This window comes from Miniopterus schreibersii (assembly GCF_964146895.1).
Source record: "Miniopterus schreibersii genome assembly, chromosome: 10".
Classification (NCBI taxonomy): domain Eukaryota; kingdom Metazoa; phylum Chordata; class Mammalia; order Chiroptera; family Miniopteridae; genus Miniopterus; species Miniopterus schreibersii.
In genome coordinates, this window is record NC_138110.1 from 15,202,224 (window position 1) to 15,216,470 (window position 14,247).

The 14,247-nt window shown below is 42.4% G+C and overlaps 1 protein-coding gene across 1 annotated transcript in view; it reads right to left on the reverse strand.

The window, feature by feature from the left end:
* Window positions 1–1,007: 1,007 nt before the first annotated feature.
* The window catches only part of ONECUT2 (one cut homeobox 2), a 57,456-nt gene continuing 44,216 nt past the window's right edge, over window positions 1,008–14,247 (reverse strand). The window contains exon 2 of the mRNA XM_081148477.1: window positions 1,008–11,098. Coding sequence (XP_081004603.1) covers window positions 10,812–11,098 — 287 coding nt within the window. The 3' untranslated portion in view covers window positions 1,008–10,811. The remainder of the gene's footprint in view (window positions 11,099–14,247) is intronic.

Here is a 14,247-nt window from a genome sequence, read left to right on the forward strand (position 1 = left end):
GTTGGTGGAGTTGCCCAGGAGAATGGACAAAAAAAAAGTCTTAGAACAATTATTGAGATTGATGCCATTTGAGTTTCTACTGGAAACTGACCTGACAACAAAATACTAGAAGAAACCGAGCACAAAGTGGCCACTCCCAAGCAGAGGTCCAGGAGAGGTGCGAGCTGGATGGGTTCACATCTCCACGCACGTGGCCCGTTAGGTCTGAGGTCATGAACATAAAGCCAAAGCGATGCCTTTTTGTGGAGAGTGAAAACGCAGGGATGAGTTGTTTTCCAATGCTTGTTTCCATACCCCTCGCACACAGGGCGAGACAGCGGGACTACAAGGATCCCAGCTGTGGACGGCAGGCTGGCCAACTCAAACTGGGAATGACGGTTCTCATAACATGTGAAACCAGTTCAATCAGACTCATTTTGACACCCCAACAGATGTAAAGGTATTTCCGAGGTGAGACATTTCCCATTAAAACCAATATTACCACCGCCTGAGGCTGAACTGTGTACATTTTCACAGTTTAATGTATACACAACTGTTCCACAACTGCTAACAAACGATTGGCGCCCATGCATAAATAAAGTCCATTGAACCAAAGGGGAAGATCTAGTTCAAAATGAAATGTTGCTATTAAGACCACAATGCATCACACTGCTAATTTTTTAGCTTCATGCATAAAATTATAGCACTGATTGGCAGTTGCTAATTATAATACTACACTGTTAACACAGAACAATTAATTGTTCAGACCAAGTAGCACAAATGTAGAAAATAATAACTTTTTTTCCCAACAGAGCAAATGAACACAGATTGTTTCTTCAGCAAAATATGAAACTGTAAACTTTGGGCTCATTCTGCAACTTTCCCCAAACCAGAATAAATAAAATCCAAAGGGGAAAAAGAAAAGAACATACATTTTTTTTTTTTTTTTAAGCGCACCTTTCCATCTATTACAAAAGCACAACCTAAAACATAGAAAGCTTTTTTTTCTTTTTTCTTTTTTTAAATCACAGTTACCAAAAGAAACAGTGAATAATTTATTACATACGCTATAATAACATTACTCTAAACACTATCATCTATGAGGTATATCTGAGAAAATTCGGTAAGGAACCGCGCGGTCTGCATTGCCAACATGCCCAGGTTCATATTAAAGCTTTGGAACCGTGAAGAGCTAGAAAAGGGGGGACAGGGAGCGGAAGGAAGGACAGAGAGGACCTTTGGTATTAGTACAAATCTTGTTCTTTGCAGGGTTGCGTCGCAAAGCACCACAGTACAATAAGCCCACCAATTTACTGTATGGAGGCCCAGTTGAAGCTGAGGTATTCACAGGAAGGATTTAAAAAAGCACAGAGAGGTCCAGACTGGCTAGATCGTTGCTTTGGTTCAAGCAAGGCACTCGTCCCGTGGTTATGTCACACTTTGCAAGTGAAGCATGAGGCTGAGGGGAGGTTGCCGAGGAGGCGTCTGCCAGGTGGGGATGTTTTCTGCGTTCAGGCTGCCATTGCTCTCTCTAGGGTCCCTCTTGCAGGGGCCTGGTGGTAGGAAGGCGGGGGAGGTGGTGTTTGCTTATTGGGGAGCACTGTGCTGCTCAGTGCTCACATCTTCGCTGTGCCTCCCCGGTGTCCTGAGACTTCTATTGCCAGTCGGCACTGGGGAGGCAAATGAATGCAATGCGCTGTTTGGAAGGAAGGCCTCACAGGTCTGCCGTGGACGGGGGAAGGTGGAGCTTTCAGCCTGTCCGGATAGGAGGGAACTTTCACATGTCAGTATGTGCTTGGAAACTACAGAAAGGGGGTAAGGGGGTCTCCTAAAGGTGGCCATCTGTCTTCGAAATTCCTCCCCTAGCTCTACCTTGTTGAGCCATGTACTAATTGGTCTTTTTCCTTCTTGGCTTTTGTCTAAATGGTCCCTTTAAAGCTCAAAGATAACCACATCATGTGAAATGCAAAATACTAGTGCTCACTGCAGAGCTATACAGATGAAAGGTGGATCTTTGCACATGTCTAAAACCCATTTTGTCAGAAGCTGAGAACGATTCGTTGGCCAACATGTAAGTCACTCTAATGAATGGATCTTAATAGTGACTGAATCATGTAATGCAATCCAAAGGAGAGTAATTAATTCCATCAGTAGGAAGAGAAGAGAGAAGCAACTTTAAGTAATCATTTCTTAAACTGGCTTATCTATTCCTCTGAAATTTTGGGGTCATCTTTCATTTACAATAAATAATCCTTGATGTCTTAATGTTCTCTCACAAACAAAGTGTTGGCCTAGAAATGAAATATAAACACACACCTACAATTCATAAGAAAAAGGGAAAAGCTTTAAATGTTACGTGTGCAAACGGTGACCAAATTCCCTTTCTCTGATACTGACCTAAAATATCCATAATAATTAAACTCAATAGACCACAAACAGCCTTTCTCCTCTCACTGAATGAAAGTGTATAGCACGCTTGGTAATGGGAGCCTCAACAGTGATCACACTGGATCAATGTACGTCAAGGCAAAAACCTCTCTGCGGGCCCTGATATTTCAAGGCTGGCCACTTTTACAGCACCTGACCACATGTGAGTTACTTCCTGCTGGGGTTCTTACTAGACAAACACTGAAATGCCTGGGACTATTTTTTACCCACTGAAAATGCTAAGTGATAAGCCCAGGCCCTAGTCACTGCTGAAGGATTGCCACCTTGCTCTTTGCCAAAGTGTTGCCTGTCTCCTGCAGAGGGAGCACTACGCTCGGGGCAGGAGGCCTTTGCCTCTACATAGCAGTTCAACTAGGATAACTATTTCATTCCTCCAGGCCTGGGGGGGGGGTGTTGTGACTACATAATTTCTAAGGGCCCTTCTAGCTCTACTGTTGAGAGGTTAGAGTTTCTATGGTCCAGTAATTGGAAATCTTTACTGTGATAGCTCCACAGCAGGGACAAGGTCATGGCTAGGACTGAAGGCTACTTCCAACCAGACTTCTTCACCCATTTGGAATTGGAATGGAAGGAATCCAATTACAGCAGCATCTGAACGCCCGTCCTGAACATGTGGCAGACACAGTGAAGGAACGAGAGAAACACAGAAAACATCCCTTTCCAGATTAGCAGCCGCCGCCGCACAGATAATTCTTTCTTTGGGGTATCTGAGCTGTGGCTGTACATACCATATGTCAGAGAGAGTAGTTAAAATTATAAAAGAGCACAAGCAAAATGCAGACCGCACAGAGAAAGAAATCTTTGGTATCTTTGGTGTCTCAACACGATTAAAATTACAAATGGAAAAAGTCAGTGAGGTAGCCTTCTTTGGTTCTCACTAGAAATAGAAAGTTTTTCCTTTTTTTTTTTTCTTTTTTCTGCTTTTTTTTCCCTTTTTTGTTTTGTTGTTTTACACACACAGAGTTCATTCTTGGAAGCAGCTAGTGTAAGGGTTTCTCTCTTTTTGCTGTTATGATTTTTTTTTTTTTTAAATGTGTTTTTCCAGTTTCTGTATAGAAGCCCCGAAATCCAGGCTGGTGAAACGGGGTCTCGGCTTAGGTTTTCTGAACACATAGGTTCAAGTTGAATAGTCATTGCTTGTCCACAAACTTTGCTCTGTTGTTCTGACCGCAAACAAACTATAGTGCTCTCTGTTGTTTTAAATAAAAAATATAAACTATACAGTGCACCTGTCACAGATGCTGAATAAGTTAAATAAATAAGTTACGCTATGAAGGCTCTGCGGGCCCCAATAATCCAAAAGTGAAGTTCGCCTGGTACCAGGTGGGGCTGTGAACTTAAATTAAATAATTTAATAACTGCTATTTAAACTATTTTCAAAGTTAATTCAAGAAGGAAACATACCACAATTTCTCTCTCTCTCTCTCTTTTTGTAACCTGTATTTTCTCCCTGCCTGTAACAGAATTTCACTGCTTTATAAAGCAAACAAACCTTCAAGAGAATTAATTCCAAACGTGATTTTTGCATCACCGACGCACCATTGGTCTAGATTTTGATAAATAAGCAGGAGGAGTAAAATCAAACTAAGGAAGGATGATTAAATAATTACCAAAATCCTATACAGTTCTGTGCTAGAAACTAATTTAAATAAATTAATTCCATTAACGCTACTCTGCTTGTTGGGTTATAACTCAAAAAAACAAGGAAAAAAATGTTTCTTTCGACTGTCTTCGTTTTGGGGGGCACAAAATTTATTAACCTCTCTCAATAGTCTGAAGGAAAGGAGGAAATTATAACCTCTAAAACTCAAGTTCATAAAGACCATTTAGATGTGACAAGCATGAAAAAAAATCACCACTTCACTTCCCCCTCGAGCCGGCGCTGCCCCATGACACCACGTCACCTCGTCTCAACCCTGGAAAGCAGGGCCCGCCTCTCCCCTGTCGGTTTGCGCTTGCTTTTGCTATTTTTCCCTTTTTTTCTTTGTTTTTTTTCTTTCTTTCTTTTTTCTTTTTGTCCCTTTTCAGGTCTTTGGATTTAGCTTTAGTTATGAGAGATCCAGAATAAAGCTATTCAACCGAAGTAATCAAGCATATGAATCATTTTTACACAGATGATTAAATAATAGCCAAGGTTTCTTGAAAGTTGAGTTGGTCTTGGATGTGCCCAAATGAAAGTAATTCCAAGTGTACGCCAGGAAGATGTCGGGATAACTTTTCTTCCTGCATTTTAGTTTTCCATGTTACAATAAATAACGAAAACAGTGTTCATTGTAGAAGTACCACATACATGTTAAAGGATCATTTAAAGTTTATTTATTGTAACAGATAACAGTAGACGTGTATGGAGATGAGATGTCTGTGTGCACGTGTCTGCACAGCCTAGACACGCAGAGCAATATGTGCTGCTGGAAGGACATCGTGAGAACACGTGTCGGGGGATGGACCTAATTGGGCACACATCCGAGCTGACAGACCGGTGAGCTAGAGGCAGACTTACCTACCAAGGCTTATGCGATCTGACACGCCTGCTGCTAAGGTGGAGCAGAGTGGGAGGCTGCCATGAGATGACCGAACTTGTGGCCATGTGTTTTTTTCCTATACACATAACCTCTATTAAAAAGGTATTAGCTGGCTAATTCCAGTCAACCAAACCGAAGAACCTGTCGGGAACGCTTGGGCTCTAAGTGTTAACTTGCCTCAGACCGTCAGGTCATTTTTGTATCTGCGAACCGTGAGCACTTCCAGTCCCCGTGGGATTGACACAATCGCCCATCAGCCTCCATTAGAAGCTTTGTGTTTACCCATGTGAAGCTTTGCATGACTTTAATAATTATTTTTGTATTTTAGAACGCATTCTGAGACTTCCTAAAAAAACAGAAACAAACCCTCCCTTTCTCATGCCCTTGGAAAAAGTCATGGGTAGAAAACAGGCATTGGGACATCCATACTTAAAGCCAATGTCATTAACTTGTAAGATTTTTACAAATTCAAGTGCCCCTTCTTCCTTGAGTTAGGATTTTGTAGACCTTTTGATAACTAGAATCTCCTGCTGTTTTAGAGGTGACTTGGGTACAAAATTATTAAGCTATCCAGTCTTGCAGGTAAATATCAGAAAGTTACAGGCACCAGCTCTCTCCCTTCTCCATCTGCCATTTCCTATTCACTCCTCCTGGTTAGGCTGACAAGCCTGAATCACACAACATCAGCAGCAACAACAACAAAAAATCAGCTCTGATTTGTTAGGAATCATGACAATTTTCTTCCCAGTGCTTGTGTCTGGGTCTTGGGGTCAACCTGGATCACACGTATCATCTCTTTCTCTCTACTTTTTAACAGAGTCCATTATTCAACAACACTGGAACCCAGCTTATTCTTTTTCTATTTAAAAAAACTCCTGCCATACAACTCCCTGGAAATCAAAGCCCACTGTGAGGGTGTATTGTCATGACACAAGGGTAATGATAATCACACAGACACTTGTGTAATTCTACCAACACTTTCAAAAGGGGGGAAGTGCCCCCCCATCCAGGTGGCAGTGATTTTAAAAAATCTGTTCAACTTTAATTTATTGGCATTAATAGGTGGGTGCCCAGCATAGATAAGGTAAAATGGTTGGTCATATAAAAGGTATTTATATTTGGCTGTGAAATACATTGTTTGACTTACAAACATGCACATATATACACACGTGTTTGTATCAGGTTTTGCCATCCTAATTTTTATTTTACTTTAGCTATAAGTGAAAATTAGTTTGAATTTCCTAAACCCATAATTGCTGAGAACCTACAGGAATAGAGGTGCTATGGAGCCAATGCTCTAATCTCTTCAGAGAAAGAGTCAGGTTGAGTCCTTCCTTACTCATTTTTGCCTGTGCCATTAAGTGGTACAACCTACATGCTATTTTACATTTTGGAAAAGCTTTTAATATTGGCGTCGAGTTTTTATTATTGTTGCTGTTTTCCTTTAAAGAAAATATTGGCTCTTAATAAAAATTTCCTGGAATGAAATAATTCTATCCCCAGTACCAAAATCACATTGAAAACAAAAGTAAAGAAAGCCTATTTACCTAAAGGAATAAAGAAAAGTATTTTTCCACTCAATAGCCTTTGGACTTCTGGTGCCTGGAGACTGTCAATTTTGGTTCAGGACTGTCCCTTCACACTGTCCCCCTTTCATTGCTGATGGCTGAGGCATGCCTGGAATTTTTTCGGATTGAGGAAATGGATCCTAAACTATAACAAGACCAACTTATTATTTTTTTCTGAAATTATTAATTTAAAATTAAGATTTAAAAATGCTTGAGGAAATTCAGGGGTTAAATTCTATTACCTTTCAATTTGTAGGGATTTTTTGCCTTTCAGATTTTTAACAAATTGAAATTCTGTAGGGTTTAAAATTTTGATGCATAAATATATAGACATACACATGTATTTATGTATGTATGTAAATACTTTTTTTTTTTTAAAGCAAGCATTTCTCTCTGGTATGACATTATCTGGTGAGACATTTACCAAAAGTCTTTGGAGGGAGTCCTTGCTTTTTTACATTATGACACCTTCCTTAGGTCACCAGGAACACAGGGTGTATGTGACTACACCTTGTTTGGTCAGTATCAAAATCTCGGGGCACAAAGGCAGCCTCTTTTGGTTTAACATCTTCAAAGGATGCTAGCAGCTGAAATGCTGAGATTAGAGTACCAAAGAACCACTAGTCAAACCAAGCAGGCTTGGTTCCTCAATCTACTCTTGATAAGAGCCACCATTTCCATTGGTCACAAGTCACAAGGATTCATTTGGAAATATGCAAGTTGAAATTCATTTTTATCAACCAACATGAAGCGTTCCCCTGCTGAAATATGCTTTTTTTTTTGGTCATTTGACAAAGGAGACGTGGAGTATGAGCAAGAGACAAAGAGACACAGGGAAAAGGCAAGGAACAGCCCCAGGTACGATGAATGCCGGAAATCCTGGCGAGTCACAGCCCCACGGCTGCTGCCATTGCGAAGGGAGACCCACATGGTGGGAGTGAGACGTGGCACAAGGGGCAGTGGGGCTCCCAGGGGCAGGAGTCTGCGATCCTCCCCAAGCCCTGCTTTGTACTTTCTCTCCAGGACTGAGGCCCCCCTCCCCCAACTCTGCACCACACTCTGCCTTACCCCAGTGCCAGCTGTGGTTGCACACAGCTTGTCCATGCAATTTGGTAATTACCACCCTGAGGAAACCTGATTAACCCATTGCAACAGGAGTTGCTTCCCCTACGAGAAGTCCCTTTGGTGGACCTGCTCACTGAGGAGGATCTGGAACACCTGGGACAGGGAAGCTCCTGTAGAACAGATTTCTGGACTGGCTTCATCTCCATAACTGATGGGAATGGACCACTGAGCCTTCCCAGTAGCTATAGAAGATGAGCACCCCACTGGCCCTGGCCCAGTTCTGGGGCGGGTCCGGTAGATGGACCTCATCACCTTGATCATGGTTGAGGCATAGATTAGAGATGACTCCAAATACAAACAAAACTCATTTTCACCATGAATCCATTTATCAACAGCTTAAATGCTGAAATGCTTGAAATAGACTTTCAACCTTTCCCAGGAATTTTCACAGAAATCTTAATACTCCAAGTCATCCACAGTGGCAAATGAACTCTGGGATGGCATGAGAAATGAGCAAAGTTCTGAACTGAATACTTAATCAATGAAGCACTTGACAAAAACAAGACATGAATTTGGACAGCAATAATTTTGGGGTTATCACCAATGTCAAGTTGAATCTATATATGTGTTCATATATTATATATATATCTTTCTTTAGAAATGCAACTCTACAGCTGATTTTAAAAAGCTAATAGAAAAGTAGAAACTGGCAATTATTTTTACATGTTTCCCCCCACCCCCAAATGAAGCCCTGTTAGGATGTAGCAATCATATGAAGACGAGGCTGTCAATTCCTCTATAAACTCTTTGGTTCTGTGGCTCGGGCGAGGATGTGTCCCCAAGACCCCTAATCCTGACCCTCACTCCCCTTCCCTCCCCTGATGAAGAGACTGAACATAGAAGGAAGCTTAAGTCTAAGAGATAAGCAAAGAACATTCAAGTGACAATAGTATTCCCCATGCTCTGTGGAGAAGAGAGGAGAGAATCGTTCACTATCCCAACATCTTAAACTTAAGAGTCCATGGAACCTTTAGAGAGATTCCATGTTGGGGCAGGAAGCTATAAAACAAAATTAAAGGGAAACAATAAAATCAAATAAATGACCCTCTCCTTTCATTGCTCAGAAACAAAATTGATTACCTTTACACAGATCAATGGCGCTATTAGTATGTTAGCCAGGCAAGAGGAGCTAATGAACTGAAACAAAAGGTGTGAGAAATCCTCATCTTTGGTATTGTAGCTGTTGAGGTTTCTGTTGCTCTGTTCCGTGTTCTTTTGAAAAACTGCATAGGCACAAATTAAAGACAATCTTCAACTTTAAGATTACCGCGTGAGTTGTCAAATGAAGCAGCAGCCACGGAGGCTTTTTTCTTATTTCCGTTCTTGTCTCAACCCTTTCTTTAAAATCTGCTTCCAAAAAATGTCCCAAGAGGTCTGTTTGAACACAGTGTGTCTCGCTGTATTTTGTGTTGTGTTTTTTTGGTGTGTTTTTTTTTTGGCGTGCTTCCTTCTTGTTGGTGGTGATTTTCATTCATTTACGTATTTATTCATCTTAATGGGACAGTTTTGTTTGTTGCAGAAGTAGGTGCAGAAAAAGTTTCTTTGGTTTCGATTAAGTAATTCATAAAAAAGTCAGTCTCAAGTGTCTGTAAAGAATCATTGCAGCGTTTGGCTTGCTTTGAACACCCCCACGGTGCCCACCTGGGGCCATTCACTGGTAAATATGCACATCGTGACCTTCGCAATCTCCCAGAGTTCTGTGGGCGCTCTCCTGCTTGCTGTTGGAAGGTGACGGCCACTCCCTGGGTGGCTTGGCTAATGTCCTTGGCGTAGCCTGTCCGCTCAGCCTGACAGTGAGCCAAATGCAAGAGCTGAATGCCACTCGGAGTTGCAGAGGTTTTCTGATTTCTAAAAGTAATCACAGTATTTTTAGGCTAGAAAATGGCAAGTAATAAATGTCTTTGGTTTGCAGAATTCTGCTTCTTTGGTGTGCTGTGTTTTCTCCAGTTTTATTCAGCTGTTTTGCTAGGATGACTCAACAATGGAAGAGGTTTAGGACTAGATGAGTAACATGTATGGTGACTTGAATTATTAATTTCCTTGCTAGAAAACACTGAAAATGTCCCTACCAATGGGATGGACGAGAGAACAACCCAAATCTGAAAGAGTGACAATGAGTTATGTGGTGGTCAGAATGCACAATAGGAGTGACCAGGTGACTAATAACCAAGGAGGATATATTAATGATCTAATAAAAATCTAGATCTTTTAAAATGCTGCGTTTGCTCCATGTACAGTAAAGGTTAAACTGGCCTCCTGAGTGTGCGTCTGCATTATGTACAAAAAGAATTTGTAGCAAACTGCAAAATGTGCTTGAAGCCGTGTTCCCAATGATTCCCTAATGATTTCACAACCGGCGTCTTGAAAGTCCAGATGTGGCGAGTCCAAAACCTTCTTTACTTCTCTGTTTGTCTTCGTTGTGCTTGATACTTGGAGCTCAAGTGAACTGATTTGTTGTTTTGATGGATCCAAGACCGTGTGAAATTTCCAGGAGGTAAAGGAAAGAAAATTGTAAACTGGACCAACTTAAAGCTTTCAAAACCATTCAATGAAAAGATGCCTGAGTTGGAAAAACAGGTCCTTGGGTTTTTTTAAACTTCCATATTTAAAACTTGTGCTCAGTAATTATTCTGACGTTTTCTATGTTATGGCTATGAACTTTGGTGTACTGTAATGTGATGAAGCTAAGCACTTGGAAAGCAAATGAGGTCATTCTGGTTGCTAGAATCTTCTCTTAAAATAGCATCTTGGGAGCCCAAACTCAGGCCGAATTCCCACTGTTACTCGTGGGAACTCTGACTGCAGGAGGTTGATAGAACCCGAAGTGGGACTGTTGATGTTTAAGCAGTCCTGAGCTTGATTGACACCACACTGAATGAACTTGCTCCAGGAGGGCCCCATTTGGGTTTCTGAGATGCTCAGAGGACAATGTCCGGTTCAAAGAGATTCATTTTCAGCTTGCACTTGGACTCAGCCATTAAAAACAAAACAAAAAAACAACACCTGGCCTATGATTACAGCTAGAAGTTTCTTTTCAAGAGAATTGTGCTTTCAAATCACCAGTGAAGGGCCCCAGCTAAGAATCCGGTGTCTTTTTCCCTTTGTGTTTTCTTTTGGTATCTGCTGTCCTCATTTGGAGGTGACTTGTGCCCAACTGAGAGTCCTTCCATCATGCTTTGGTACAGGTGCTGGAGGTGGACGAGGAGCCCCCTGTGCTCAGGTCGTCCTGCCACTTCTCCAGGCTGCGGCGCCGGGCGTTCATGAAGAAGTTGCTGACGGTCGTGAGCTCCAGGCCCAGCTGCTGAGAAATGGTGATCTGCATCTCTTTCGATGGGCGCTTGTTCTCCTTGAAGATGGCAAAGAGCGTTCGGCGTTGCAGGTCAGTGAACACCAGGCGCGATTTCTTCTGGGAATTATTCCTGTCTTTGTTTGGTTCTTGCTCTTTGCGTTTGCACGCTGGAAGGGAGAGAGAGGAAGGAGAGAGTCAGTATGGGCACCAGAGGTGATCCATTGAAAACATCGACAAAGTCGTACAAGGGGATGTAAACTGTTAAACTTTATTGTGCAAATTGCCCAGCTGTCAATAACCAGCCTTCCCAGCTCATCTCCAGGTGACAGAAGGCATCAGTCAGTGCGGGGAGGGAGGAAGGAGAAAAACACAGGGATGTTTTCCAGTCTGGTTTGGAACCGATTGCTTTCTCTTTCACCCCACTACCAACCCCCAGCACACCCTTCAAATTGTCTCTCTGTGAGATCAGGGGCTGTGAAGGGAGTCAGGATTCCAGGCCCTCAGGGAAGGCTGGTTAGGCGGTTTCTCTTTCATATTCACTCTCAAGAACTGTTTACAGCTGATCTGAAATTACTGTTGGGAGTCAAAACTTTAAAGCGCATGATTTTTCAAAATCAAAGCTTCTACCTACGTGACTCAAAAAATTGTTAATAGAATGAAGTTAGAGTTGATAGAATGATGGTATCATCCTGACCCAAATCCCCTTCTTCCAGACTTTCAAAAAATTAAGAAAAAAGAAAATGGGGAGGGAAAGACTATGAAAGAATTGGTTTAACCAATTCTAATTTGGCTAAGTCTGAAGTGAAGCTAGTACAAGAAGACCAAGGCGGAGGGTGGCAGAAGAACCCCAAGTGACAATGACAAGAACTTAGGGTCCTAGGTACGTCAATTAGTATGTGCAGTCTGATTTAGCAGATGTGTATCCACATCTGGATGGACATCTGCAGCCAGTACATTAATTTATGTGTCACTAACTCTGCCTTACCGTACGAGTCCTCAAAGGCTGGGATCAGGTCTGTGTGATATTCCTGATTGGCTCTTTCTGGGGCCATGAACACAAATGAAGGCTTGGGATGCTGTGGTGTATTGATTCATTCAAGAATGTATACTTCACAGACAGATTTGGTCTCAGAAAAGTGACTTGTGAGGGTTAAATAACACAGCGCACGCAAATCACGAATTTCAACATGAGAACACGTGTTAAAAATTACTGGTACGAAATCCCAGCTCACTCAGGGATGTCGTGTAGCCTCAGCAGAGTTAGTCTGAGAAAGGCAAGGAGAGAGAAGCATGGCATCAAGCACTCTTCCTCGAAGCAGATCCTACTGGACATTCTGGCCCCGGATTGAGAATCTCTTTATAATATCAGACAGATGCTCCCCAGGACTAGCAGTTTGGGGTGCTGCCAAGATGATTTTCCATACTCCTCAAAACCCTGGTTTGCAAAAGTCACTTCGGAGCCCTGGGTCAGGGTATTTCCTGCTGATTGCATTCCTAGGGAGCATGGTGTAGCAGCCCCGCTCTCCGATACATACAGCTTGAGGATCAGGGGAACAGCCATCACTCTGATGGGTCTTAGGATTTTAACCAGACGACCAACTCTCATAGAAAAGATATTCTGGAAGCTGAACTTCCCCCTTGTTACCTGGCCATCCTCCCTGGTGAAGGCCACCTGCCTTGAAGGAATCACTCCTGACATAAATGAAGTGATGACACTTTTCTTGGTTAAAACTTTCTTTCTGACTTTTCCTTCTTTCATTTTATTTATTTATTTAATCCTCAACAGAGAATATTTTTTCCATTGCTTTTCAGAGAGAGTGGAAGGGGAGGGAAGAGAGAGAGAAACAGTGATGTGAGAGAGACACATCGATTGGTTGCCTGCTGCACGGGCCCCGAGTGGGGCCGGGGATCGAGCCTGCAACTGAGGTACGTACCCATGGCCAGAATCGAACCTAGGACCCTTCAGCCTGCAGTCCAATGCTGTAACCACTGAGCCAAACCAGCTAGGGCTCATTCTTTCATCTTGAAAAATAAAAGTAATCCTGTTATCTTAGAATTTTAAAAACACACACACTTGTTTATATCTTAAAGCCCATTCCTAGAGGGTTGGGACTTCTCAGATAGGGTTGGAATGGGCACTCAGAAAGGGCTGAAACAGCAGACAGGTTTCCCAGGAAAGATTTCTTCTTTGCTCATCCCTGCGAGGACCTTACATTTCTGTTGAACGATGCATGTTTACCCTAACTTCATTCTCAGATGTATTCTCTCTCGTCCAATCTCAAATCTCTTTGACAACAGCGCTTCCAAACATTAAGGTGCACAGGAATCACCTGGAGAACTCTTTCAAATGCAGATTCTGATGCAGGCAGCCTGGGCCAGGGCCTGAGAATCTGCACTTCTAATGAGCTCCCAGGTGATGCTTCTGGTCCACATGCCTCAGTTTCACGACTAAGCCTCTGCCTGATTTCTAAAATCTCTGAGGAGCACCTTGAAGGAATGGAAAGCTCTGGAGCCAGCCTTGCCTGGATTCAAATCTGGGCTCCTTCACCTATAAGATCTGGGACCTCAGCAAATTTCTTACCTCTCAGTGCCTGATTCCTGACCTGAATAATGGGATTAATGATGCTCACCTCTGTAGAGGCCCAAGTGAGGTACCATTATATGAATGCTCCCTTCCCACCCTCCTCTCACTGGAGTACCCCAGCAACCCCGAGGCAGATAAGTAGCAAAATTATTTTCTTTCTTTTTGTTGTTGTTAATCTTCACTTGTGAATATTTTTTTCATTGCTTTTTAGAGAGAGTAGAAGGGAAGGATGGAGGGGGAGAGAGAGAGAGAGAGAAAAATATTGATGTGAGAAAGAGACATAGATTAGTTGCCTCTGGCACATGCCCCAACTAGGGCCAGGGATTGAAACTGCAACCAAGGTGCGCGCCTTTGACTGGGAATCAAACCTGCGACCCTTTGGGGCGTGGGCCAATGCTCTAACCACTAATCCACAGTGGCCAGGGTTATTTTCATTTTTAACTGAATTATTTTTAATTTATCTTTATTGTTGAAAGTATCAGACGTCCCCTTTTTTCCTCTATTGATCCCCTCCACCCTGCTCCCACTCCACCCCCCAGGCCTTCCCCATACCAATGTCTCTGTCCATAGGATAGGCATATAAACATATGAGTTCTTTGATTAATCTCTTCCTACCCACTCCCCCACCCCCATCTTCCCTCTGAGATCCCTCAGTCTGTTCCATGATTCTATGTCTCTGGATCTATGTTGTTCATCAGTTTATTTTGTTCATTATATTCCACATATGAGTGA